This window comes from Phacochoerus africanus, chromosome 1 (genome assembly GCF_016906955.1).
Source record: "Phacochoerus africanus isolate WHEZ1 chromosome 1, ROS_Pafr_v1, whole genome shotgun sequence".
Lineage (NCBI taxonomy): Eukaryota > Metazoa > Chordata > Mammalia > Artiodactyla > Suidae > Phacochoerus > Phacochoerus africanus.
The window spans coordinates 232,001,503-232,028,916 of record NC_062544.1 but is presented as its reverse complement, the minus strand read 5'-3'; the positions used below and the strand labels follow the sequence as shown (position 1 = coordinate 232,028,916).

The following is a 27,414-nucleotide window of genomic DNA, read 5'->3' as shown; positions in this document are numbered from 1 at the left end:
TGTATCACTTTAGATACACACAACTTAAACTGAGTAAAAGTAAAATTCATGAAACAAAAGGTCAATCAACTACAATATTTTACTAGGTCTCATTTTATAAAGGCTTCAGAATAAAATAAATAAATGAAATCAGCCAGTAATTACTCCTTGCCTTACATAAATGTTTATTGACCTTCAATGACTATCTCAGTGTGCTATAGAGAGATGAGAGAGACATCTTACATTTTAAAAGTTTAAAAGTTTAGACTTTCACCTCCGAACTTCACTAATTTGGTAAATTTCCTCTGCCAAACTGGTATGGAAATACAGTTGAGTGTAAACGTCAACCAGAATGCATAATACATATTTACCTACTTGAGATAATTCTACCCTGTTGATGCTACATCTGATACAGCATTGAGATTTGCCCTGAGAAGTTTGGTCACATGATGATTACAGTGAAAAATCAAAGAACATAATTCTCCTGTGGCTACTTCCTTAGAGGCTGCAGAATTGCACAGTAAGGATGACAAAACATGGTTCAAACTGGGTTCTTCTGAGGGTGAATACATGTTTACAAAGAAGTTCAAACTGGGAAAATAGAGAGAGGGAAGCCTTAATACTCAAAAGAACAACATCCTTTTCTTTACTGAAGCACAGTTGACATACAATATTAATTTTGGGTGTATAACATAGAGAATTGACATTTATAAACATTATGAATTGATAACCATAAGTGTAGTAACCGTCTGTCACCATACAAAGTTATTGACTATATTTTCCAAGCTGCATATTACATCCCAAGGACTTATTTATTTTATTACTAAAAGTTTGTACCCCTTAATCCTTTTTGCCCTTTTTTCCCATTCCCCCCAAACCTCTCCCCTTTGATGAGGCACTAGTTTACTTTCTGTATTTATGAGTCTATTTCTGTCTTGTTCTATTTGTTCACTTACTTTGTTTTTTAGTTTCCACATATAAGGGAAATCACATGGTATTTGTCTTTCTCTGTCAGAGGTATTTTTCTTACCTAATACCCCCTAGGTCCATCCATATTGTTGCAAATGGCAGGATGGCATTCTTTTTTATGGCTGAGTAATATTCCATTATATATATTACATATTCTGTATCCATTCATCTAATGATGGTCACTTAAGTTGCTTCCACTTCTTGGATATTTTAAATAATGCTGCAGTGAACATAGGGGTGCATATACCTTTTCAAATTAGTGTTTTAATTTTCTTCAGGTGAATATCCAGGAGTAGAATTGCCTGATTGCATGATAGTTCTATTTTCAAGCTTATTTGGAACCTCCATACTGTTTTCCACAGTGGCTATACCAATTTACATTCCTGCCAACAGTGCACAAAGGTTTCCTTTTCTCCACATCCTTGCCAATGCTTGTTATTTATTGCCGTTTTGATGTCAGCTATTCTGACAGGTGTAAGGTGATATCTCATTGTGGTTTTGATTGGCATTTCCCTGATTATCAGTGATGATTGAACATCACTTCATGTGTCTATTGGCCATCTGCATGACTTCCTTGGAAAAATATCTATTCAGGTCCTCTGTTCATTTTTTAATCAGATTGTCTGTTCTTTTTTTTTTTGGATATTAACACATGTGAGTTCTTTATACATCTTGGATATGAACCCCTTATCAGTATATCATTTGCAAATATCTACTCCCATTCAGTATTTTGTCTTTTCATTTTTTTGGTGGTTTCCTTTGCTGTGCAAAAGCTTTTTAGTTTGAGGCAGTCTCATTTATTTATTTTTGATTTCGTGGCCATTGCCTGAGGAGACAGATCTAAAAAAACACTGCTAAGACGGATGTCAAAGGGTGTACTGCCTATGGTTTCTTCAAGGACTTTCATGGGTTCAGATTTTACATTTAAATCTTTAATCCATTTTGAGTTTACTTTTGCATATGGTGTGAGAAAATAATCCAATTTCATTCCTTTGCACATAAATGTCCAGTGTCCCCTGTACTATTTTTAAAAAATTTTATTTTTATTAGAGTATAGTTGATTTACAGTGTTGTCAATTTCTGCTGTATAGCACATTGAGTCATATATATATATATGTATATGTATATGTGTGTGTGTGTGTGTATATATATATATATATACACACTTTTTCTTATATTATCTTCCATTTTGAACTACCCCAAGAGACTGGAGATAGTTCCCTGTGCTATACAGTAGAACCTCATTGCTTATCCACTCTAAATGAAATAATCTGCATCTACCAACACAAACTCCTCAATACTATTTATAGACGAGAGACTGTTTTTTTCCCCACTGTATAGTCTTGGGTCCTTTATCGTAAATTAATTGACTATAAGTATGTGGGTTTATTTCTGGGTTCCCTATTTTGCTCACTAATCTATATATCTTTTTTCTGCCAGTAACATGCAGTTTTGATTTTACTAAAGCTTTGTGGTATAGTTTGAACTCAGGAAGAGTGATAACCTGCAGCTTTGCTGTTATTCTTTCTTTAGATTGCTTCTTCAAGGTCTTCTGTATTTCTACATAAATTTTAACATTATTTGCTCCAGTTCTGTAAAGAATGCTATTGGTATTTTGACAGGGATTCATTAAATCTGCAAATTGCTTTGGGCAGTATGGACATTTTAACAATATTAATTGTTTCAATCTATAAGCACAGAATATCTTTCCATTTATCTCTTCAATTTCTTTCATCAAAGTCTTTTTTTTTCTTTTTTTTCAGCCCCACCTGTAGCATATGGAAGTTCCCAGGCCAGAAGTTGAATTGGAGCTGCGACTGTGGGCTATGCCACATCAACACTGGGTCTGAGCCTCATCTCTGACCTATGCTGCAGCTTATGGCAATGCCAGATCCTTAACCCACTGAGCAAGGGCAGGGATTGAACTCACATCCTCAGAGAGACAACGCTGGGTCCTTAACCCACTGAGCCACAATAGGAACTCCTTTCATCAATGTCTGAGTTTTCAGAGTATAGGTCTTTTGCTTCCTTGGTTAAATATATTCTTTTTTTGATGCAACTGTAAATGGGATTGTTTTCTTCTCTTTCTTATAGTTCATTCTATGCAAGAGATTTCTATATATTTATCTTATATGCCACAACTTACTGAATTCATTTACTAGTTCTAATAGTTTTTTGGTGGGAGTCTAAGGTTTTCTATATGTAGTTATCATGTTATCTATAACTGTGACAATTTTGCTTTTTCCTTTCCAATTTGGATGCCTTTTATCTCCCTTTCTTGTTTAATTGCTGTGTCTAGAACTTTCAACACAATGTTAATTAAAGTGGTGAAAGTGGGCATCCCTGTCTTATTCCTAATCTTAGAAGCCTTAAGAATTTCTCCATTGAATGTGATGTTTGCTGTGAGTTTGTTATACATGGTCTTGGTTATGATGGGTATACCCACTTTGTTGAGAGTGGTTATCACCAATGGGTGTTGGAGCGTGTCAAATGTTCTTTCTGCGTGTATTGAGATGACCAAATGACTTTTATCTTGTTTATGTGTTGTATCATGTTAAATTAATTTGCAGACACTGAACCATCCTTGCATCTCTGGGATAAATCCCACTTGATTATGATATATGCTCCTTTTCATGTATTGCTGAATTCATTTTGCTAGTACTTTGTTAAGGATTTTTGCATCTATGATCATCAGGGATATTGGCCTGTAAATTTTCGTTTTTTCTTAGTGTCTTTGCCTGGTTTTGGTATCAAGATAAATCTGGCCTCAAACAAATCTGAGGGTGTTCCTTCTTCCTCATTTTTTTGGAATAGCTTGAGAGGAACAGGTAATAACTCTTCTTTAAATGTTTACTAGATTTACCAGTAAAGCTATCTGCTCCCTTTTGTCTGGAGTTTTTTTTTTTTTTTAAATTCTGAAATCAATTTCACTCTCAAAAACTGGTCTGTTCAGATTTTTTATTTCCTCCTGATTCAGTCTTGGCATACTGTGCATTTTAAATTATTTATCTATCCCTTCTAGGTTGTCTAATTTGTTGGTATATAATTGTTTGTAGAAACCTCTTATGATCCTTTTTTTTTGGTGGTATAAGCTGTGCTGTCATTTCTTATTTTATTTATTTGGTCCTTTCTCTTTTTTCTTGATTTGGCTAAAGGTTTATCAATTTTATCTTTTCAAATAACTAGCCCTTAGCTTCACCAACCTTTTTCACCTTTTTTTTTTTCAGTCTTCTTTTTAAATTTTTGCTCTGATCTTTATTATTTCCTCTACTAACTTTGGGTTCTGTTGGTTGCTCTTTTCTAGTTCCTTTAGGTATAAAGTTAGGTTGTTTATTTGAAAATTTTTTTTTTCTTAAGGAAAGCATGTACCACTATAAACTTCTCTCTTAGAACTGCTTTTGCTGCATCCCATAGATTTTGGATCATTGTGTTTCCATTTTCATTTGTCTCCAGGTATTTTTTGACTTCTCTTATGATTTCTTCAGTGGCCCAATGGTTGTTTAGTGGCATGTTGTTTAGCCTCCATATATTTGTGTTTTTTCCATTTTTCTTTTTGTATTTGATTTCTATTTTCATGTTTTTACATAGGAAAAGATGCTTGATGTGATTTCTACCCTTTCAAATTTACTGAGACTGGTTTTGTGGCTTGGCATGTGATCTACTTTGGAGAATATTCCATGTGCACTTAAAAAGACTGTGTATTCCATAGTTTGGGGATGGAATGTTCTCTATATTAATTCCACCAAATTTGATATGTCATTTAAGGCCAATACTTTCTTTTTTTAAAAATGATTTTGATTTACAATGTTCTGTCAATCTCTGTTGTCAGCAAAGTGATCCATTTATATATATACATATACTCTTTTTCTCATATCATCTTCTATCATGTTTTGTCTGTTTTCTTATTGATTTTCTGTGTAAATGATCTCTTCATTGATGTTTTAAAGTCTACTTTTCTTGATAGGAGTATTGCTACTCCAGCTTTCTTTTTGTTCCCATTTGCAAGGAACATATTTTTCCACTCATTCACTTTCAGTCCATAAATGTCTTTAGGTTTGAAAAGAGTCTCCTGCAGGCAGCATACAGATGGTCTCATTTTTGTATCCATTCGGCTACCCTGTGTCTTTTGATTGGAGCATGTAGTCCATTTACATTTAAAGTAATTATTGATAGGTATGCACTTACTGTCATTTTCTTTTTTTCTTTTTTCTCCTGGCTGCACCTGAAGAATGTGGATGTTCCTGGGCTAGGGATCAAACTGTGGCACAAAAACAACCCAAGTTGCTGCAGTGACAGTGCCAGATCCTTAACCTGCTGCATCACAAGAGAACTCTACTATTGTGTTGTTTTCTGGTTGCTTTTGTAGTTTTTCTCTGATTTTTTCTTCTTCTTTTTTTTCCCTTGTGGTTTGATGATTTTCCTTAGTGTTTGGGTTCCTTTCCCTTTACTTTTTAGGTACCTATTACAGGTTTTTGGTTATCATGAGATTTATATACATAGACCTATGTACACGGCAGATCGTTTTAAGCCAACAGTCACTTAAGTTCAAACACATTCTGAAAACTACATTTTTACTCCCCCAACCATCTACATTTTTGCTGTTATAGTTACATCTTTCTACATTTTAAAGACAAATAGCACTTAGTGTATTTATAATTTATTTTACAACTTTTGTCATTTAACCTTCTTTTTAAAACTGACAATCTACTGCCTTTACTATATTATTTGTCTTTGTGTGAGTTTTCCTTTCATATATTTTCTTATCTCTAGTGATGGTTTTGTCTTTTCCATTTAAATAAGACCCTTTAACATTTCTTGTAAGGCAAGTTTAATGGTGATCAACTCTTAGGTTTTGCCTGTCTGGGAAATTCTTTCTCCTTTCAATTCTTAATGACAACCTTGCCAGGTAGAGTAATTTTGTCTGTAAGATTTTTCCTTTCAGCACTTTTAAAATATTCCATTCCTGTCTGACCTGAAAATTTCTGCTTAAAAAACTGGTTTATAGCATTATGAGGGTTTTCATGATTGTAACCAGTAGTTGTTTTTCTTTTGCCATCTTCTAAAACTCTCTTATCTTTAACTTTTGCCATTTAATCATGACATGTATTGGTGTGTACCTCTTTGAGTGCTTCTGGATACTCTCTATGTTTCCTAGATCTGAATATCTCTTTCATTCCCCTGATTAGGAAAGTTTTAGCCATTATTTCTTCAAATACATTTTATGCCCCTTTCTTGCTCTCTTCTCCTTCTGGGACCCCTATAATGTGAATATCGGTATGCCTGATGTTGTCCCAAATGTCCCTCAAACTACCCTTATTTTAAAAGTTCTTTTTTTCTATTCAATTTAAGTGACTTCCAGTACTCTGTGTTCCAGATTATTGATCTGTCCTTCTGTATTGTCTAGTCTACTGCTGCTCTCTAATGTATGTTTCATTTCCATTGTTGTATTATTCAGCTCTGGTTTTTTTTTTTTTTAAATTCTCTAACTCTTTGCTGAAGTTCACACTGTGTTCATACATTCTTCAGAGTTCAGTAAGCATCTTTATGAGCATTACCTTCAACTAGCAGGTAGACTGCTTATCTGTTTTATTTAGCTCTTCTTCTGAGATTTAGTCTTTTTTTTTTTGTCTTTTTTGCTATTTCTTGGGCCGCTCCCACAGCATATGGAGGTTCCCAGGCTAGGGGTCGAATCAGAGCTGTAGCCACTGGCCTACGTCAGAGCCACAGCAACGCAGGATCCGAGCCACGTCTGCAACCTACACCACAGCTCACAGCAATGCCGGATCGTTAACCCACTGAGCAAGGGCAGGGACCGAACCCTCAACCTCATGGTTCCTAGTCGGATTTGTTAACCACTGCACCACGACGGGAACTCCTTGAGATTTAGTCTTGGTCTTTCATTTGAAACATACTCCTCTGTCTCCTCATACTTCCTAATACTATGTCTATTTTTATGTATTAGGTAGGTCCATTTTATCTCTTAATGTTATAGAAGTAGCCTTATGTAGGAGATGTCCTGCTGTTTTTCAAAGTCAAACATTCTGGGTGCTTGTATTCTTGGTTTAGGACCCTCAGAATGGGGAGCCTGACATAAGACTGGACCCCTCAGTCCTTGGGGAGGATCTCCATTGTTGTGATTTTTATTTCCACTTACCCTTAAGTGTGGTCCTGACTAGAATGTCTATCTGCCCCTCCCACTCAACTGGTTGTGGTTTCTTCTTTATATCTTTAGTTTCAGAATGTCTTCTCTACTAGTCTTTAGGTCATTCTGAGAGAGTTACTCCAAAAGTAGCTGTAATTTTGGTGTGCCATGGAAGAGGTGGGCTCAGGGTCTTCCTGAGCCATCTCGATCCTCTTTCTACAACATCCTATCTTAACATTAATGTAGGCTGTAACCATTTCTTTACTAAAGAAAAGTGTGTGTGTGTTAAATGCTCTGTAAACATTAAAACCGGAGTTCTCGTCGTGGTGCAGTGGTTAATGAATTCGACTAGGAACCATGAGGTTGCGGGTTCGGTCCCTGCCCTTGCTCAGTGGGTTAACGATCCGGCATTGCTGTGAGCTGTGGTGTAGGTTGCAGACGTGGCTCAGATCCCACGTTGCTGTGGCTCTGGCGTAGGCCGGTGGCTACAGCTCTGATTCAACCCCTAGCCTGGGAACCTCCATATGCTGTGGGAGCGGCCCAAGAAATAGCAAAAAAAAAAAAAAAAGACACACACACACAAAAAAAAACATTAAAACCAGCTGAGTTAAAAGTACTGTTATTATTAGGAGTCCCAATATTCATTCTGAAGAAGTTAAAAAAAAAAAAAAAAACCTTCTTAGGACTATTAAAAGTAAACTGCTGCAAATTATGAGGGTAAATATAGACTTCAAGGAGAATATTAATACTGACTATATAGTCTCATTTATCCCATTAACATACTTCTTAATACAATCTGGTTAAATACAATATTTCACTAATACTGCCTCCCAGAAATAATTATTTAACCACTAAAACATAAATGAAAAATAGAAATAAATACTTACTCAAAATACCAAACTGTCCCCAGAACAGAAGTATAGCCAAAATTGGGAAAATAACAATGAGGATATTTTCATTTGGAGAAAACCATGAAACTGGGAAGAAAGAAGACAAAAATCACAATTAACATTTATTATAATCACTTTAACTCCTGCCAGTGAAGGGTCAACAATACACTTCATTGTGAAAATGGAGAAATAAAAATAATTAATTAAAACTTTAGCCTTAAAACAAATTACATATGTAATTTACTTATATAGCGCATTTTACTTATGCAAAAAGAAACTAGTTGTTTAAGTGTTTTGTACCACATTTTCCCTAACTTCTGATTTGTCGAAGAAGGTAGTGTGGTACAGGAGCTGAAAACAAGGTTCTGCAGCCACAGTGTTTGGCTTTGAAACCCAACCCTAACTTAGAATCTCTGTGACCTTGGACAAAGTATTAACACCTCTCTGCTCTTCAGGGTCCTCAGCTGTTACACTGGTACAGCTCGACTGCTGTGATTATTAAGAGTTAATACATGCAGAGGGCCTAAAGCAAAACTTGGCACTTACCAAGTGCACAGTAAACATTAACTACAATTATTAGTTGTCATTCCTATGGTAAATAGCTGTATGTGCAGTGTGCCAGGAATGTACTTTAAACCAACAATGAAGTCTTTCTACAAAAACTGACTCAGGGTATCAAAGTGAGGAAGCTGTACAACTGGGTACCTTCACCTTATTCTGACTGAAACCAAGACAGATGTGAGCCTTAGCTTTTTTCAAACTTACTCTGGAATAGAAAATATATTTATGAATAACTAGGCTTCAAATGACTGTTTACATGTAAAGTAACACGAGAGACTTTGGGTATTAAGGAAGCTTCTATTAAGTGGATCACAAGTTACCGAGAGAATGAGACTATAACTATACAGTCTATATAAAGGAAACTGTGATGTTAAAATATCAAATAAGATTTGTTGAAAACTTTTTTTTTTTTGCTTTTTAGGGCCGCACCCTCCACATATGGAGGTTCCCAGGCCAGGGGTCTAATCAGAGCTGTAGCTGCCAGCCTACACCACAGCCACAGCAACACCAGATCCAAGTTGCGTTGGTGACCTACACTACAGCTCACGGCAACTCCAGATCCTTAACCCACTCAGCGAGGCCAGGGATTGAACCCGCAACCTTATGGCTCCTAGTCAGATTCATTTCTACTGCACCACGACGGGAACTCCTGTTGAGAACTTTTTAAAAATTAAGTTTAATTGCCTCTTATCAACTCTCAAGACCATAATTTTACCTGTGAAATTTCTTCTCTAACAATAAAGCCAAATAAATGCACTGAAAGCATTTCAAAGTTTGCCTATATAGAAGTAAGTCTCTATGTGAAGAACACTTCTAAATGCTGCTCAAACCAAGCACTTGTGTTCCTCTAAAATTAACCCTTTCAAATCTTCCACTGCTCAGACTCCATATCAGCATGTAAGGAACCTCGTGGACTTTCATACAGTAATGCCAACCATGCATTTCTTGTGTTAGGATTAGAACGGTAAGCTCTGGTAAATGTTCACAATGATCCCTAGACTATAACATTATAAATTCCATCTTTTAGGTATTCCCTTTCCATAATCTGCCATTCTGCCCTACACATAGTGGAGATTCAATTGGTTTATAGCTAAAAGTTCCAAAGGTCATAGAATGAAAGACAGTCTTTTGCAGGGTGGGGAGAGGAATGCTCTCATGGTTGCAGATTTCTACCAAGAAACAGATGTCTTCAGATATTCTGAATTAATACCTTCATTTCCAACTGAACTACTGAGAACCTTCCTATATTAAAGATAACCCATTTCAATTCAGTCTAAAATCCTACCAGGAAAAACCTTCATGAATCACTCTCAGGTTTTCATATCTAATGCCTAAAGGATTTGGTAAAAGCTCTATGATCTAATGACTATTCTTAGGCAACTTATTTTTCTCTGCTTGTTTTATTATTTTGAGTTGTATACATTAACTCCTTAAATTATTCCAATTATTTTATGAGGATTAATTAACCCCTCCTTATCTTTGAGGAAACCGAGGCACAGTGAATTAAAGGTCGCCAGTGCCTTAAATTACCACGTTCCAAACTGACTCTTGACACTCCATGCCCTATGCCTTCACCAATCCCCCCACAGTCTTCCCCATTTCAGTAGTGGTGACTCCATGTCTCCAAAACCCTGGACTCATCCTTGACCCCTTGGTTTCTCTCACTCCCCGACTCTGGGCTGAAAGTAAATCATGTGGTTGCTACCTTCAAAATACAGCCAGGATCTGATGTTGTGTTCCAGAAAGGCTGACAATGAAATGTCCTTGCACTGGTCTCCCTCTCTATACAATGGGACATCTTCAACAGTCTTAGGATTTATTAATAGCAATCTATGAGTGAAAATAAGAGTGTATTTGACTGGGTCTGAGCACTCATTCTTCACTTATTACACAAATATGTACTGAAAGACCACTAAGGGTAGGGTGCTTTTCTAAGTATCTGAGGTTCAAAATTGAATAAGCCAGTTGGGGCCATAAGCTTGAGGAGGGAGAGAGGTTGAAGAACAGCCTCTTGTGGGTAGTAAAGAGAGGCCTCTGGGGAGAGGAACTGGCTCTGAGCCTCAGATTGGAGGAGCTTGTCATGTGAAGAGAGGGAAGAAGATACAAGGAAGGAACTGCAAGTTTGAGAACTGAACGATTCACAAGGGGAGTGTGGCTAGAATTTAATGATAGCAGATGAGATGGAAAGAGTTTGCTGGGGTTAAAATCATGTTGAGTCTTAAGAGTTAAGGAAGCTTGGGGAGTTCCTGCTGTAGCTGAGTGGGTTACGAACCCAACTAGTATCTGTGAGGATGTGGGTTCAACCCTTGGCCTTGCTCACAAGGTTGGGGATCTGGTATTGCCATAAGATGTGGTGTAGGTTGCAGATGTGGTTTGGATCTGGTGTTGCTGTGGCTGTGGCCAGCAGCTGTAGTTTCAATTCGTCCCCTAGGTTGGGAACTTCCATATGCCACACCTGTGGCTCTAAAAAAATAAAATAAAATAAAATAAAAAAGCAAAGAAAAAAGAAAGCAAACTTGGATGTTTTATTCTACAAGCAATGACAAGTAATCAGAAGGCCTCAAATTTTTCTTCCTCAAAGGGAAGAAAAATGACCTGGTTTCTTTAAACTCTTCTTTGGCAGCTATGAAGGGAATGGATTACAGAGAAGCAGGATCTATCAGAAAAGGTAGTGCAGAATCAGGCAGTAGCAGGAAAGTTAGGACATGGCCCACAAATGCAGTCCTGAGTTCAGTTTTACTTATCACATTTAAAGACACAACAGGGAAATTGTTTCAAAGGAAAGTGACTAGAATGGGGATCCTGAAACCGTGAGCAACAGTGGAAAGAACTGGGGATTTTTACCTTAGAGGACAATAAACTTGGAAGAGAAATACCATAGCCCTCCTAGTGAGTGAGAAATTACAGGGTTGCAAGTTTTAGCTTGACTCTAGGAAGAATGGGAACTGCCTGATAATAGACTAAATCCTTTGGGAAGTAACAGTCTCATCACGTCAAGTGTTTAAGTCTAGCGTTTACGTAAAAAGTTTGAATGACCAACTACCTGGAGTGAGAGAGAGCCAATTCATGGTTTAGATGGGGATACAGACTAGACGACTAATAGCTGACTCTACGCCTCTATGTAGAAATAATAGTGAGAGATATTTCAGTGACAGAGGGTGAAATTACAGAACAAAAATTATTGTCTAAGTGATTCTTCACTGGAGCTTATCAGAATTTCAGAATTAAACTTCACATACTCTCCCCTCTCAGCTTCTACCCCAGTGATTTTGTGGGGGGTAGGTGGGGAGGGGAGGGCAGTATCCATGATTCGCTCAGTTTAAATTCACTGCTGCAGCTCCCTGCTATAATCTATCTTCTCTCACTGACATGAACAATTTGTTACAGTAGGAAAAGTTTGAGGATAACTGAATTGGATATTCAAGTATTGGATGAGATACTGGCGAAAAACACAAAGTTTTATACAAAACTATGTATACGGTTTTAAGCTACTGATTTGTTATGGTAGTATTGTCAGATGATTAACTTTTGTCTCCCTAGGGGAGAGGGAGACAAGAACTTCTCTAAGGTCCCTTTTAGTTCCAAGCTTCGATGGCACTGCAAAAATAAAGTTTAAAATGGACTAAGTACAACACAGATATTTTTCCACCTCAGGATTAAGAAAGATGATCCAAGGACATCTTACTCTTACTCCACCAAAGCTATCGCTGACAACCATGTCCATTACTCTCCAATTCCTGGTCAGGTAGAGCGGCTCCCAGGAAAATAAACTCCTGAGGTGAGAGGCAAAGAAATGATATTAAGAAGATGTGGTTTATGGGTAAGTGCTGAAATTTTGCTTCCAAGTCTAAATATTATAGAAACCCAGGATCTCATTTCTCTTATCTCTGTGTACAAAATGGGATGGCCTAAAAGAGCCAGTAAATCACTCTAATCAACTGAGTGTGCCTCTTTTTCAAATACATACATGGGTAACCTCCACACAGAGACTATATTTCCATAAAAGAAGACCACAATAAAATTTCTGACACTAAAATTCAAGCTGCAATTTTCTTGATGCTTCAGGATTGTGATAGGGTTTTTTAAATATACTGACTTGGCTAGGATATAGTCCCCAGTTATTTAATCAAAGCCAGAATTTTAAGATGGCCCCCTCAAACCCTGCCACCACCACCCCCACCCCACCCCCACAATCAGCTTTTTATAATTCCCTCCCCTTGAAGGGGGATGGGGTATGAAGAGGAAAGATTTCACTCCCACGATTACGTTGTGTCATGTGGCAAAAGGGATTTTGCTGAATGCAATTAAGGTCCCAAATCAGTTGACTTTGAGAAAGGGTGATTATTCTTTTTTTTTTTTTAATTTCAGTGAAAATAATATCTTAAGAGAATAACTGGAATTATGACTGTTGACATTATATTAGAACATAAGAGATTTTAAAAATTCATACACTTTCTGGAACACTTAAATTAATAACCTGTATGGATACAAATACAACCTAAGAAGGTTTATCATCACTTATTTGACAATGCTTTCTTTGTAACTTAATATACCTAATAAACATAATTAGTTTAACATCTCTCTTTTACAGGGTCAGAGGCAAATCCTTTGAAATTTTCTAAGAATCCTATGGGAAATCTCAAAGTTCTTTGAGGTCAAAAAGTGTTCACTTGGAATTTTATTTGGGGAGGTTGTTAAAATGTCAAAAGATTTGAACATTTGACTGAATAGGATCACAGATTATTAAAAAATAACACAATTATCTATTTAACCAGTATGATAATAGAATATATTAAAGGCAAATTTAGAAGTTTACATAGTTGTGAACTAAACAGCTCTTTTAATATTGAGAAGGTTGGGTTTTCTTAAATAATTGAAACCTAAAAAGGACAATGTGAAGCACAGTCAATTATTTTGGTAAAATAAAATCTTTGCTTCCCAGGTAGATTAGAGAAAGGGTGATTATTCTTAAAGGACAGGGGGAAGATCTAATATGTCCTTAAAAAGGTCTGGGATCTTTCTAGGAGGAAATTCAACATGTCAGAGGATTCAACAAAAGGAAGATTCTCCCTAGCTGGCTTTAAATGTGAGGGATGCTGTGTGGCAAGGAATGGGAACAACCCCTAGGAACTAAGAGATCCCTTCATCAGACCTCTAGCAAAGAAACAGGGACCTCAGCCATGCAATCACCAGGGACTGAATTCTGCCACAATCATGTGCACTCGGAACAAGACCCTGAGCCCCAGGTGAGAACACAGCTTGGCTAATACCTTGATTTTAGCCCTTTAAGAGTGAATGGAGAACCCAGACAAACCATGACCAGAACTATGACCTACAAAATGGTGAGCTAATCAATAGGTGTTGTTTAAAGCTGTGACATTTGTAGTTATTAGTACACAACTAGAAAACTAACACAAGAATCTTGAAATGCCTTCATGTCAACATTATGAACACAACGTATATCATGTTGATAATAATAGAAGTGACAACTTTGCTAAACTTGAACAGAACTTTTATTTTATTTTACTTTTATATTTATGGCTGTACCTGCAGTACATAGAAGTTCCTGGGCTAGGGGTCAAATCAGAGCTGCAGCTGTTGCCTATGCCACAACCACGGTAACAAGGGATCCAAGCTGCATCTGCGACCTATGCCTCAGCTTGTGGCAATGCAGGATCCTTAACCCATCAAGTGAGGCCAAAGATTGAACCTGCATCCTCACAGAGTCAACACTGGATCCTTAACCCACTGAGCCACAACGAGAACCCCTGAACGGAACTTTTAAAACAAAAAAACCCTAATAGCTCACTTAGAAAACAGTAAAATTTTAAGCCTCCAAGTTTTTGTATCATTAATACTGTAAATATAAATATTAATAACACACTTTATGATTATTACTTAAATTTAATATTTGGTGTTTTCACAGAACCATATACAGTGGTGGTAAAAATACTGCTTTTAAAGACAGACAGATCTAGGTTAAAATCCTGGCTATGACTCTAGCCTTGAACAAGTACCCTAACTCTCTCTTGCTTTCTCATCTGTTAAATAGTAAGATCTTTATCTGTTTCCTAGAGTTAAGAAGATGACAGGACACACATACATAAACTATCTGGCATGTTTCCTAATAAATGTAAGATTATTTTGCACTACTTTGGTACTATTGCTTCCTTGAAAGCAGGGATCATGTCATAGTCATCACTGAATCCATAGAGCCTCGCGCAGTACTTGGCACATAGCAGGTGCTCAATATATCACTGTTAAGTAAGCAATATATTTTGAACAAGCCTGTGATGGAAATGGTATTTCCATTTTGCAGATTAAAAAAAAACTTGAGGACCAGACTAGTTTTCCAACAAGCCTGTGGAGATGGTGCTCCTATTTTACAATAAAAAAACAGAGGGTCAGATAGATTGAGTTTCTTATCCTAATTTTCCTAAGCTAGAAACTGGTAAAGTATAGAAAAAGTTTTCTGAATTCAAGTCCTGTGTTCCTTCCATGGTACTATATTATACACAAGCACAGAGGTATATAAAATCTTGTCTATCTATCTATATCTTATAGATAGTATTTCCGAAATACCGTGTTCAAAAAAAGGGCACAAGGACTTCCCATCGTGCCTCAGCGGTTAACAAACCGGTTTAGCATCCATGAGGACAAAGGTTTGATCCCTGGCCTTGCTCAGTGAGTTAAGGATCCAGTGTTGCTGTGAGCTGTGGTGTAGGTCGCAGATACGGCTTGGATCCTGCATTGCTGTGGCTGTGGCGTAGGTCAGCAGCTACAGTTCCAACTGGACCCCTAGCCTGGGAACCGCCAAATGCCGTGGGTGTGGCCCTAAAAAGACAAAAAATAAAATAAAAAATTTTAAAAAAGGGCACAAAGAATGGCCACCTTTATTCCACATTCTACTAAGCGGAATTCTAAACAATTTCTATTTCTCATTTATGTCTATATTTGTGAAAAAGTGCAACACTGTAAAAATGGTTTCTATTGCCTAAATCCCCAAAGTCCACATGATGGGTAAGTCTCCTTATCACAATAAATTTTTATTCCACTATAAAGAGTCAGGCTCCAACTAGCTTTTTGTGCAGAGGAGGGTTTTGTTATGTTGTGTTTCAGTCAAAAATGGGTGCAAAAAAGTTCATGACAACAGCAGATGCTGGAAAGGATGTGAAGAAACTAGATTGCTCACATGTTGCTCGTGGGGATGTAAAATGGAACCACGACTCCGGAGGACAGTGTAGCAGTTTTCTTAAAAACAAAGCATACACTTGCATACAACCCAGTCAGTAATCACACTTCTGGGCATTTGGTCAGAGACATGAAGAATATGCCCACCTAAAAACCTCTACGTGATAGTTCAGAGCAACTTCATTTGTAAGAGCCCCAAATTGGAAACACCTCTAATGTCCTACAATAGGGGAAGGGTTAGACAAGCTGTGACATCCCACAGCATAGAGTATCACTCGGCCAAGAAAAGAGAGAAAGAGAACAAATCACTGATACAGGCAACAACTTGGATCGCTCTCAAGGGTACTGTGTTGAGTGAAAAAAGCCAGTCTCAAAAGACTCCATCCTGTATGACTCCATTCACACAACCATGTTGAAATGACAAGAGGACAGATGTGGAGAACAAATTAGTGCTCACCAGGCCAAAATGAGGGAGACCTCTGTGCTAATGGAGTAGTTCTATAACCCAGTGGGGGTGGTAGTTACATAAACAGACACATCGTAAGATGACAAAGAAACATACACACATGTACCATTGTCAACTTTCTAGTTTTGAATACAAGAAGCTATATAAGATGTAACCATTAGAGACAACTGAATAAAGTACACAGCACCCCTCTGTTCTACCTTTGCAACTTCTTGTGAATCTGTAATTATTTCAAAAAATAAAAATGGGTGCTAAGCCAAATGTCTTCTTGTGAATCTATAATTATTTCGAAAAATAAAAATGGGTGCAAAGCCAAAGACCTCTGGTAGTTTTCTACCTTCTCTACAACAAAATGATTCCTTATCATTTTAATGGCTCCAAAGTAAGCAGAGTTCATATTTGTATTGGGGTACTTTGGGAAAAAAATATGAAACAATTATACAAAATGATAAACTTTCTCATTATCTCAGATGTTGTGTTCCTTTCCCATCCATCTGCATTCCATCTTCTGGTCTTTCAGGCCTCTGTCACGAGTTTACCATTTAGCTCTCAGTGACCTACACACCACACTCCAAAATTACTGCTTCCCCATGTCTTTTCATTTCAAAGAAACCGCACATTCCTTCAGAAAAAATTTCAACTACATATTAGATGATCCAATTCCAGATTAGATCTCTGCTGAAAGGTATACTTTAAAGAGAAAAAAGCTCTTTAGCCCAACTCAATTATCAGATGAATAAAAGTTACAACATAAGAGTGATTTCTGAACAGAACAGCCTTCCAGATTCTGCTAGCCTACTCTGAGCCATCTCCTGCCCACTCCACGTTGCGCAAAACTCCCTCTCATAACCCCCAGGTGTTCAGCAACTTGATACCCTCCTTCATAAAATAAACACCCCAAGAACACAATTTCCATCTGCCAAGCACTGTGGTTCACAAAGCACCTGTACACAAGGGATCTCATTTGTTGCTCATTAGACTGTATATACATAAAAGCAGGCATCTATTTTCATCCCATTTTAGAGATGAGGTGCTTGGTGATGGAACTTCTCAGTATCATATAGGTGAATAGTTCTGTTGCAGAATATAACTCAGATCTGATGATTCCTAATCCTAAGCAATGTCAAAACATTCTATCAGTCTAAACATCCCATCCCCCATCTGGTAATGGACATTTAGGAACAATAAATGAGAGAATAGAGGCAAATAGTAGCTCCAATTGAACTGATCTGATCCCATTTAAAGCACAGGTTCCCAAAGAATGGCCTAATCCTGAGATCGGTAACATGTCTAGTGATTCTAAACAGAGCTTTCAAAATAGGAAGCTGGGATGTATTTCTGGGTGGCTGAAGAAATAAGCTGACAAGGAATAGAAAAGAAAGGAGCCTGTTTACTTTGGCTAGCTTTACTACTTTATGCAACTCACTAACTCAAGTTATGAAGAAAGGGCAGAATCACAGTATTATAACCAAGGGTGAATTTAAATAAATTAAATTGGATCCCTAGCTCTCTCACATCTTGGCCAAGGGAAAAAAAAATACCAAAGCAAGGCTAAGCACAGGAATCAGCCATGATAACCTAATTTTTAATCTTTGGATTCTCCTCCTAATCTATTCTTCTAGAGGAAGCATGGCTGGGATTTGTCAATCCTTGATCAAAGTGTAAGGTTAAAAAAAAAAAAAAGGCTAAATAACTTGCAAAAGATTTGAAAATTAATCACAGGAAGAAAGTACTTTCGATGGTAGCAAACAGAAATGCAGAGTAAACGACCCCAGAACTGCTCACTGCAATAGAACAGTCCTCAAACTAAAAGTCTGAGAATCACACAATGTACAAGTTAATAGGCAACAAAGGAGATTTATTGTGAAAAGTAGAAGAGCAAATAAGATAAAACTTCATGACCCTAAAGCTGCTAAACACTGCACCAAAATTTATTATTAGTAGCCTGCTTTTATTTTTTTTTGCTGGGCCTACATCATTCAGAAGTTCCCAGGCCAGGGACTGAACCCACGCCATAGCTGTAACCAGAGCCACAGCAGTGGCAACACTGCATCCTTAACCCTCGGAGCCACCAGGGACCTCCAGGAGCCTGCTTTTTGATTCAGAGTTCCTAACCCCAATGTGCCCTGCTTTCTAACAAGATCATGTTGCTGCTAGAGAAATAAAAGGGAAACTTTATAGACATCTTACCAAAACGACGTTTTAGTTCTATGATGGTTTCGCCTTCTCTGCTTAATTCTGTTACTTCACAAGTGTAGTTTCCTATGACAGCATCACGCTTATCCATCTTCAAAGAGGCAATGCCATGTAGTAATTCTGATGGTGAGATTTTTGAACTAGGGAAGGCTTCACTGGGCTTGGACTTGTGCTGAGCGCCATCAAAGATGAAAATGTCTTTTCCTTTAAATTTCCACTTGACGTACAATTCAGAAATGTTCTTTGCCTCCATGTTATTAACAAAACATGGGATGGTAACAGTTGTATTGCAAACGGTGAATTCTACAGATTTGGTTATATTAAATATCAACTGAGCTGAACCTGAAAGAGAGAAATAAAGTTGTTTCATTTCATTACATAATTTTATACTATAAGATTCTGGGTATGTTACAAATCCTTAAGATAAGATTGTTCACTTAAGCAAGTAAGGTGGCTACAGAGAAGAGAAGATGGGCAGGGTGAAAAGAAGAAACAAATTACTTTAATATTAATGTGCGCAGCTGATAAACAACACTAATCTTTCTTTATGCTTTCCCAGTAAAACAAAATATAAATTCTCACGCATCTTGGGCAAAAAATTCAGCAACCATGTTAGAACATATAGTGTAGTATCTGGCTTTGGAAGCTTTGAAGTAACCATTAATGCCTACTGATATATGTAGAAAAATATTGTCCTTACCATGAGAAAAATTTACACTGAAAATAAATATTATATTCAGTCGAAACTGCAATACACTTCCTCAAAATAGAACTTGCTAAACCGATATGAAGTTTATCTCTATCCCTATGTTTCATTTCCAAAAAAGGTGGCAGGTTCTACTGTACTTTAATATAAAAAGTAAATCACATAAATCACATCACATCTTTCCACTAGAATGGAAAGTCTTAAAATGCTAAGGATAGAAAACATTCTGTATGGCTACTTTCCCACGGCAAAATACAGATAACAACAGACATTTTGTATGCAAGTACCTGAAAGGATTATACACAATTGAATGGCATTTTCCCACTCCCACATTTCAATGAAACCAAGGAAAAACTTCCAAATGCACAGACAAGTGTTCCTTCCTTTGAGAAACCACAAACAACCCACAATAAAACTAAGACGCAAGTTGAAACCAAGAGTAGATATGGCTAATAAGTAACATATATTCTATCAACTCTCCCATAGGCTAAACCACTGGATGTTGCTTTATAAAAGAGGGATTAAGAAAGTCTATGTGATGACTCATCTTTCACCTAAAATGTGCAAAAATATGGAGACACTGTAGTTGTCTTCCATCTTCTTCAGCCATTTATCAACACTTTCACCTAAGTAGTTAGTTGGTGCTTTCCTCCAAAAAAGCACTAACAAATATAAATAAAACATCAAGCTTAATCATTTAAGATGTGCTCCTTCATCAGGGACATAGGTTGTTACTACCTTAGGAATATGATTGCTATCTAATAAATGCCCACTGAATTAAATGCTAGAATGCGGGGTGAAATATGACCTGAACAATGTTTAGAAAGCCTGAGAACAAATCTTACTTCTATCATTTTTCAGTATATGACCTTAAGCAATTCCCTTAACATTTCTAGGCCTTGGCTTACTCTCTGTAAGTAAGTAAGAGGATCAAAAATGAATACCGAGGGGTTCCTGTTGTGGCTCAGCAGTAACAAACCCAACCAGTATCCATGACGATGCGTGTTTGATTCCTGGCCTCGCCCAGTGGGTTAAGGATCATGCGTTGCCATGAGCTGCGGTGTGGGTTGAAGATGCAGCCTGGATCCTGTGTTGCTGTGGCTGTGGTCAGTAGCTGCAGCTCTGATTTAAACTTCCATATGCCACAGGTGCAGGTGCGGCCCTAAAAGCCAAAAAAAAAAAGAACATTGAGATACTTTATAGAACTATGGCCAGCATCAGGAGAAAATATATTGGCAAGTGCTCTCTAAAGAATACTGTGCTATAAATATGTAGGGTGATACTATAAACACAAGGCACTACCACATTTTAACTTAAAACTCCAGAACTTCTGTGACTGGCAGGTCTAAATTGTTACATTTTGGGGAATCTGCAGTCTGAATCAACCCTGTGGGCACCCACAGCTCACCTCTCCCCAGTTCTCTACATTTCTAGCCATCCAAATTATCAGGAAGCCCCAGGCAAAACCTGGACTTCCAATTGCATTCTTCAAAACCTTGGAGTTGTGAATGATTTCCCCTGAGAAAGAAGCATGGACGGGGAGACTACAGTGTATGAGGACAGAAGAAAGAGGCTATGATCCTGGAATTAGAAAGGAAAGAAAGTATCAGAAAATATGGTCAACAATTTTGAAATGGCCAAAAAGATTACTGGGAGTCCTTTCAATGGAGTGCTGGGCATTGTCTGACAAATCCTTTTGGAATATCTGATTTCACAGGAGCCTGTGCTTTTCGCTAAAACTGGGTTGTTTCTAAAATTTCGTTAAGTTGTAGAAAACTGATGATAATGCAAATGATTCCTATGCACAGAAATACAAGTAAATGTTCTGCAGTTGACTTCTGCCTGATGGAAAACAGGAATTAAAAAAATTATATTTTATTGCCCTGAGGATACTGACCAATGTTGCATCTATTCACAAATTCATTTCACCATCCCTGCTTGCCTATATGTACATGTCTGTTCTTCCAATTTTCTTTTAAAACCAAGATGGCTGTAGCATCTTGCTGGCTTGCTGGTTAATTAATGCAAGAAATAAATTCTTTGACACATGTTCATTTTACAGTTGAGTCAAGATTTTACCTTCTAAAAATTATTCTTTAATAAAAGAGATACAAGAGCTCAATTATCCCAGCAAACTTTTTAGAAGCCTCTAGGTGAGTAAGAAGTGGTCGGCAAACACTCCATGATTTGCTAACTTAAGTTTAGAAAATGAATTTTCTAAAGAATACAGAAAGCACTGATTACACTGCATTATTTGTTGTAATACAAACAATTTCATAGCTGAAGCAATTTAAGTAGAATAAATGCTGTCAATAAAATTCAAAGTGAAATTGACCTGGATAAACTATAATTTGAATAACCCTTGCACTAATAATTAATAAATAAAGATAGTCTAAAAATATTGCTCCACCAGCTGCTAACTACAACTTCATCCTCTATAAACATTTATTAAAAAACTATTAAAAGTAGTAAAATTATCTGATTTGGCTTTTCTCTTTTGCCTACTGCCTTCTGATGAAACAGCATAGTGAAGAAAGGATCTAAAATATACAGAGCAAATAAAGGAACATAGATAATTACCATGAATGAGTAAACTCTCAACAGTCAAGATAATGCCCAGAGCAGTCTAAATCAGATAGGAACTGATAAGTATAACCATCATGATACTGGAGTTACAGATAAATTAACAAATGAAATGGGAAAACTAATTCATATCAAATGTCAAAAATATTGGACTTTACAACCTCTGTGAATACCACCAACTCAAACCAACTCGTATACTACAGTCCCGAACAGCTACTACACACTTGCAGAGAAGCCTCAACATAGAGTACACTGGTCTAGCTCAGAAATATTAAAATGCAACAAACACTTATTGAGAATTACCTGATCTGAAACACTGTCATAGGATGTGGGGATACAATAATGTCATAGGATGTCACAGGATGTGGGGATACAATAATGTCATAGGATGTCACAGGATGTGGGGATACAATAATGAAAAGAATGCAGGAATTATCTTTAAGAAAGTTTGGAATTCTCACTCGAGGGACGGACACATATTTTCTGTAACACAAGGTCTTAGGTGCTATCCTTCCAGCTATGGATGGGCAGGAGAGTAATCAGTTTTACAGATGCCTAAGAAAATGTGCATTGCTACTAGGGGAACAACAGAAGATTGTCACAGACCCCACCCATCTGCGCCTTCAATCTTTTATCTTTTCACCTGCTCCATGTAAAATTTCTCTCCTTTGTAACAGCTCTTAGACCACTCTCATATTGCAAGAGCTTATCCTATACTCTCCAAAGGAGCCCTGTCTTCCTACTTCTTATTTCAAATTGAGTTCTCCAGACAAGAAACCAGAAGCTTCCAACATTTCCAAGTATAAATTTACCTGCAGCCCCAACTATCCGCACCTTTCTTCCCTGCACTTCTTCCCTTTCAGCAAGGAATCCCTTCACCTGAGACCTCATTTCCATTTCTGCCTCCGCACTCATCAATCTCCTCAAAGACATTAGGGAAAGTGGTTGATTATCGGCCTCTTATATCCCCCAAGTTCATTTATAATATGTTTAAAAAAATTTTTTAATGCTTGAATATTAGCCAATTAAAAAAAAAATCCCACATATACCTGTCTCTTTCTCCTTGCATCCTAAAAAGATAATCTAAATGCATTTCTTCACCTCTTACTTCTTAAATCTCTGCCACCTGGTCCCCACCTTATCTTCTTCACTACAACAGTTCTTGCCAGGCATCAAGAATCCCCAGTGAAAACTAAATGTGCATGCTTCACTTTCTGCCTTGACTTCTCTGTGGTTCTTGAGCCAGTGGACTGCTCCTTTCTTGCTCTTATTTCTTGGCCTCCATGGTTATTTCTGGAGTCTCAATTTCCTCCTACTGCTCTGTTTACCTCATTGCAGCTTGCTTTCTTTACTGAAATCTATTCCTTGACTCACAATAAAAGGTTCCTAAAGACTTCCTATTCAGCATTGCCCCCATCCTTCCCGGCCAAGTATTCTTCCTTACTCCACAGTTTCAACTATCCACACCATTTTTACTTAACTAGGCCCCAGCTTTCTCCCTAACTGCAGATCTTGGAAAGCCAATCGTGGGCTGCACATTTCCGCTTAGATGTATTACAATCACTTCACCGTCAACATGTCCAAAAACCTTTTTACCTTCTGCTTACCCTCCTATTTTCATATTTTCTATTATCCAGTGATCAACAAGACCTGAGAATCATGTTGGATTCTGTCCCCTCCTCAGCCATGGAGGGTTTTTGGTAGGCTCAACCTATTTAATAGTCCCTAAATCCAATGTCTGTTGTATGAATTAATTACAGTCATCGTTTCTCCCTTGAACTACTGCCATACCCTCCTAACTAGCTCCCTGCCTCCAGCCTCAATGTTTCCCCACCCCAGCCCCAATGTATTTTCTACAGTTCCCAAAATAACTGTTCCAAATGCAAATGTGCACTCTTTTGCCTAATATACTTTAATAGCACACCCCCACCCCCATACAAACACACTTTAGTCTAAATTCTAAGTGTATTAGCATGGAATACAAACTAGGTCCTTCAAGATCCGGTTCAGCTCCACCTTCTCTACTCCCTCATTTCCAAACTAAGCTTCAGTCAGAATGACCTTGCAATTCCATGGATATGCAAGTGCCTTCTCATCTCCTTGCCCTTCTCCAAGCACAAACTGTTCCCAGCCTACCTTACCTTCACTGGATGTATGGGTGAGAAAACGTACCCTGGAGTTAGACCTCGGTATCTTGTAGTTGTATAACCCTGAGCAAGTTACTTAATTTCTCTCTCTCTCTTTTTTTTTTTTGTCTTTTTGTCTTTTCAGGGCTGCCCCCGTGGCATATGGAGATTCCCAGACTAGGGGTCAAAGAGGAGCTGTAGCTACCAGCCTATACCACAGCCACAGCAATGCAGGATCCGAGCCGAGGCTTTGACCTACATCACAGCTCAAGGCAATGCTGGATCCTTAACCTACTGCGCGAGGACAGGGATCGAACCCACACCCTCCTGGATACTAGTCAGGTTTGTTAACCACTGAGCCACGATGGGAACTCCTGAAAGTTACTTCATTTCTGTATCTCAGTGCCTTCCTCCATAAAATGTGAATAGTGACAGTGTACACCTCAGAGAGTTTTAAGATTTAATAAGATAATGACATGGAGTTCTTACTGCAGTGCCTTTCACGTATATAGCAAATGTTCAATAAATGGCAGCTTGAGTTTGCTAACTTTGGCTCTTCCTGCTAAAGCACAGTTGAGATATTCAATCCCGTCCCCCTCTGCTGCCACTACTCAACTGTATTCATCCCTCCTCATTGCTCCCATAGCCTCCTGTTCAAGTGCTGTCATTGCACTTACTACCAAAGCTTGTAATTACTGTTTTACTTTACTGAGCTCTCCATTAGGCTCAAAAGATAGAAATGCAAGGGCAATGTCTTCATTTCATATCCTGTGGAACCCAGGATCCAGAAACTAGGACTTAATACATTCGTTCTGAATGTAAAAATTTAAAGTGTGACTCCCAAGAGAGGAAAATGTAAATATCATATCAGGGAAGATTCACTTTTCTTCCATATTTCAAGAGAGTCTTCGCTGTTTCACTTCTATAGACCTGATTATGGTATCTTGTAGCTACTTATTTTAATAAAAAAATCTCAATCAAGTCAGTTGCAGATTGGATGGAAGTGTTGCTTAAAAACTACATGATGTGTCTAAGAATGCTCTTCCTACAGGGTGATGTTTAAACTGGGTCTTGAAGGATGAGCAGGAATATTACAGAAAAGGAAGGGCTTTCTAGGCAGAGTACATAATGGGTATAGAAGAATAAAAAAAGTGAATAACCAGAAGCAGAAGATTATTCAAGTGAGTCCTAGGAAAGAGGGCTGCAAAAGATGGTTAAGAAATATTGTAAAGGCTTCCTTGAATGTCATTCAGAGGAGTATGAAGTTGATAACACAAGCAATAGCAAACCACTCAGGTTTTCTTGCATTTAAAAAAATAATACAGCAGCAGGAAGTGTAAATTGAAGGTGGGAAGGGAGATGGGAAAGGAGATCCATTAAGAGATCACTGCAAAAGTCCAGGAAAATGACAACTGGCGAGAAGGCCAAAAATTATAGTAAAAAACAAAGAAATAAAATCAACATAAGTCAGATGTGGGAGGTTAAGGGAGAAGAATTACAGTTATTAACTAAAATAGAATGTACAACTAGTTAGATATGGATTAACTATAGAGAAAACAGATTTAAGAGATTTAGGGGTGAATAATCTTTCAATATGTAATAGGTTGAGTATTAAAGTACCTGTGGGTACAGCGAAATGGAGATGTCCAGTAGATCTGGATTTAAGAAGAAAGGTCAGAGCTACAATGACTTGGGAATCAGCAAGAATACAGCTGGTAACTGAAACTGTGAGCCTAAACAAGATCACCCAGAGAGTCCCTGCACAGCAAATACAGTGTATCAGAGAATAAAATGTTAGGGAACATCAATATTTAGGGAGCAAAATATTTAAAGAGGAACAAACCAAGGATGTGGAAAAATAAGCAAGAGAAGTGAGGCAGCAAAGACCACCACTGCAGACATCAAAGAAGGGTCTTAATATGGACAAAATAGATATTAAGCAGGATAAGTAAAAACAGCCTCTAGATTAAAGTTTCATCATTAGCTTCTTTAACTGCAGCGATGTCAACAGACCAGGGATTAGAAGTCAGACTGCCCTGGAGAAGTGAAGAGGAGGGGAGAAAGAAGAGGCACTGATTCTCTCGGAATAAATGTGGCTGTGTCAGAAAGCAGAGCCAGAAGGCCATAATGGAAAGAGCATAGCGGGAGGGACAAGGGCAAGGTTTTGTGGTTGTTCTTGCTTGTTTCTAATATGGGGTAAAACCTGAGCATGTCTGAATGCTAAGATGAAGGAATCAATGGAGAGGGAAAGATCTAAGACACAAGAGTGAAGAATTCATCTGATTAAGCAGGTCTCCAAGATGGTGGATGTGAAAGAGCAGTAGACAGGTGGTCCTTTCCCTGGAAAGGTGAACGGCAATACTTCTGACACTGGGTAGAGGAGGATAATGAGATGAAGGTTGCCTAAGATTATAGACAAGTTTAGTAATAGTAGGTGGGAAGTTGAGTGAGTCCACACCACACATCACTATTTTTTGCAGTAGAGTAGGAAGTTAATTATCTGCTTGGAATGGATGTTCAAGAATGGGGTAAGCCCCAGCAGTCACTAAGGTACAGGAAGCAAAGCTCATGAGTAAAGACACCTGCTAGAAATGAATCCTACCTACTAATGTTTGCCATACTAGGCCCTAGTATGAAGAACTGGGGTCTCACACTGAATCCAGTTAGATGGGAGTCCAGAGGAGGATTTAGTCAGATCCTTCTCAAGAGAGACCAAATTAAGTCTGGGGTAAAATGGAGGTGTCCACACATGTTAGTTCTGACTCAAAATAATTCCCCAACTAGGTTTTAAAATGGCCTTGTAAGAATGTATGTGGTCAACCTAGAATTATAAGGCCCAGAGCAGTTTAAAGTCAATAACATCCAGCATTACCGCCTTGTCAAGTACTTAAAAAACATTAAGTACCACTGAGGTATGAAAACAAAACATCTCTTCTCTTTATAAACTAATATTTTAATTTATTAAAAGGCATACAGTCTGAACTTTATCTGTATGGCCAAGAGGGCCTTACAAAGTACTTAGAACACGACATGGGCTCATGTTTGCTTAAAACAGAAAAAGCAATTTTGCCAGACTCTGCCCTTGCCAAATCCCTTGCCTTGCTTTTTAACCCATAAGTGTAACATGTATTCAAATACGCATGTAGACTCCTCATCTAAATCTCAAACCCTGAGGCTGACCAGATTCTGAGTCTTTCACACCTGATCCATGGCCATGGAATGAAATATTCAGAGGAGGGTGTAGCTTCTAATTCCTGTTTCGACTCCATGTAACCACAAAGAGGGAAAATTCAGGTTCTATTGTTTTAGTCTAGGTATGTCAAATACAAATTTCCTGGATGCTCCACATTTTTTCACTTTAGTACCATGATGAGTTTAGCAAAATTGATCCTACACTATCATTCCTGTTATTTTATCACAGAAGAAATATCAGCACTACTACACAAAGTGAAAGTTGCTTTATCACAACCCAAGAGTGCATTATATTAGGCTGAGGCACAAGATATAAAAGTACAGAAATTTTAATCTTGTATAAAAAGCTATGACAGCAAAAGCCTAAAACATACTTAAAACAGCTTTATGTAAATTATGTCACTAAAAGAACA

General features: G+C 37.7%; 1 protein-coding gene across 7 annotated transcripts in view; it reads right to left on the bottom strand.

The window, feature by feature from the left end:
* Positions 1–27,414, bottom strand: part of CD47 (CD47 molecule) — a 56,793-nt gene that overhangs the window by 25,799 nt on the left and 3,580 nt on the right. For all 7 annotated transcript variants that reach the window (XR_007136561.1, XR_007136565.1, XR_007136564.1 and 4 more), the window contains exons 2-3: positions 18,389–18,736; positions 7,978–8,067 (exon numbers count right to left, since the gene is read on the bottom strand). Coding sequence is in view for 4 of the 7 variants with exons in the window: in XM_047793007.1 (XP_047648963.1) it covers positions 7,978–8,067; positions 18,389–18,736 (438 nt within the window). In the remaining 3 variants the exon portion in view is untranslated. The remainder of the gene's footprint in view (positions 1–7,977; positions 8,068–18,388; positions 18,737–27,414) is intronic.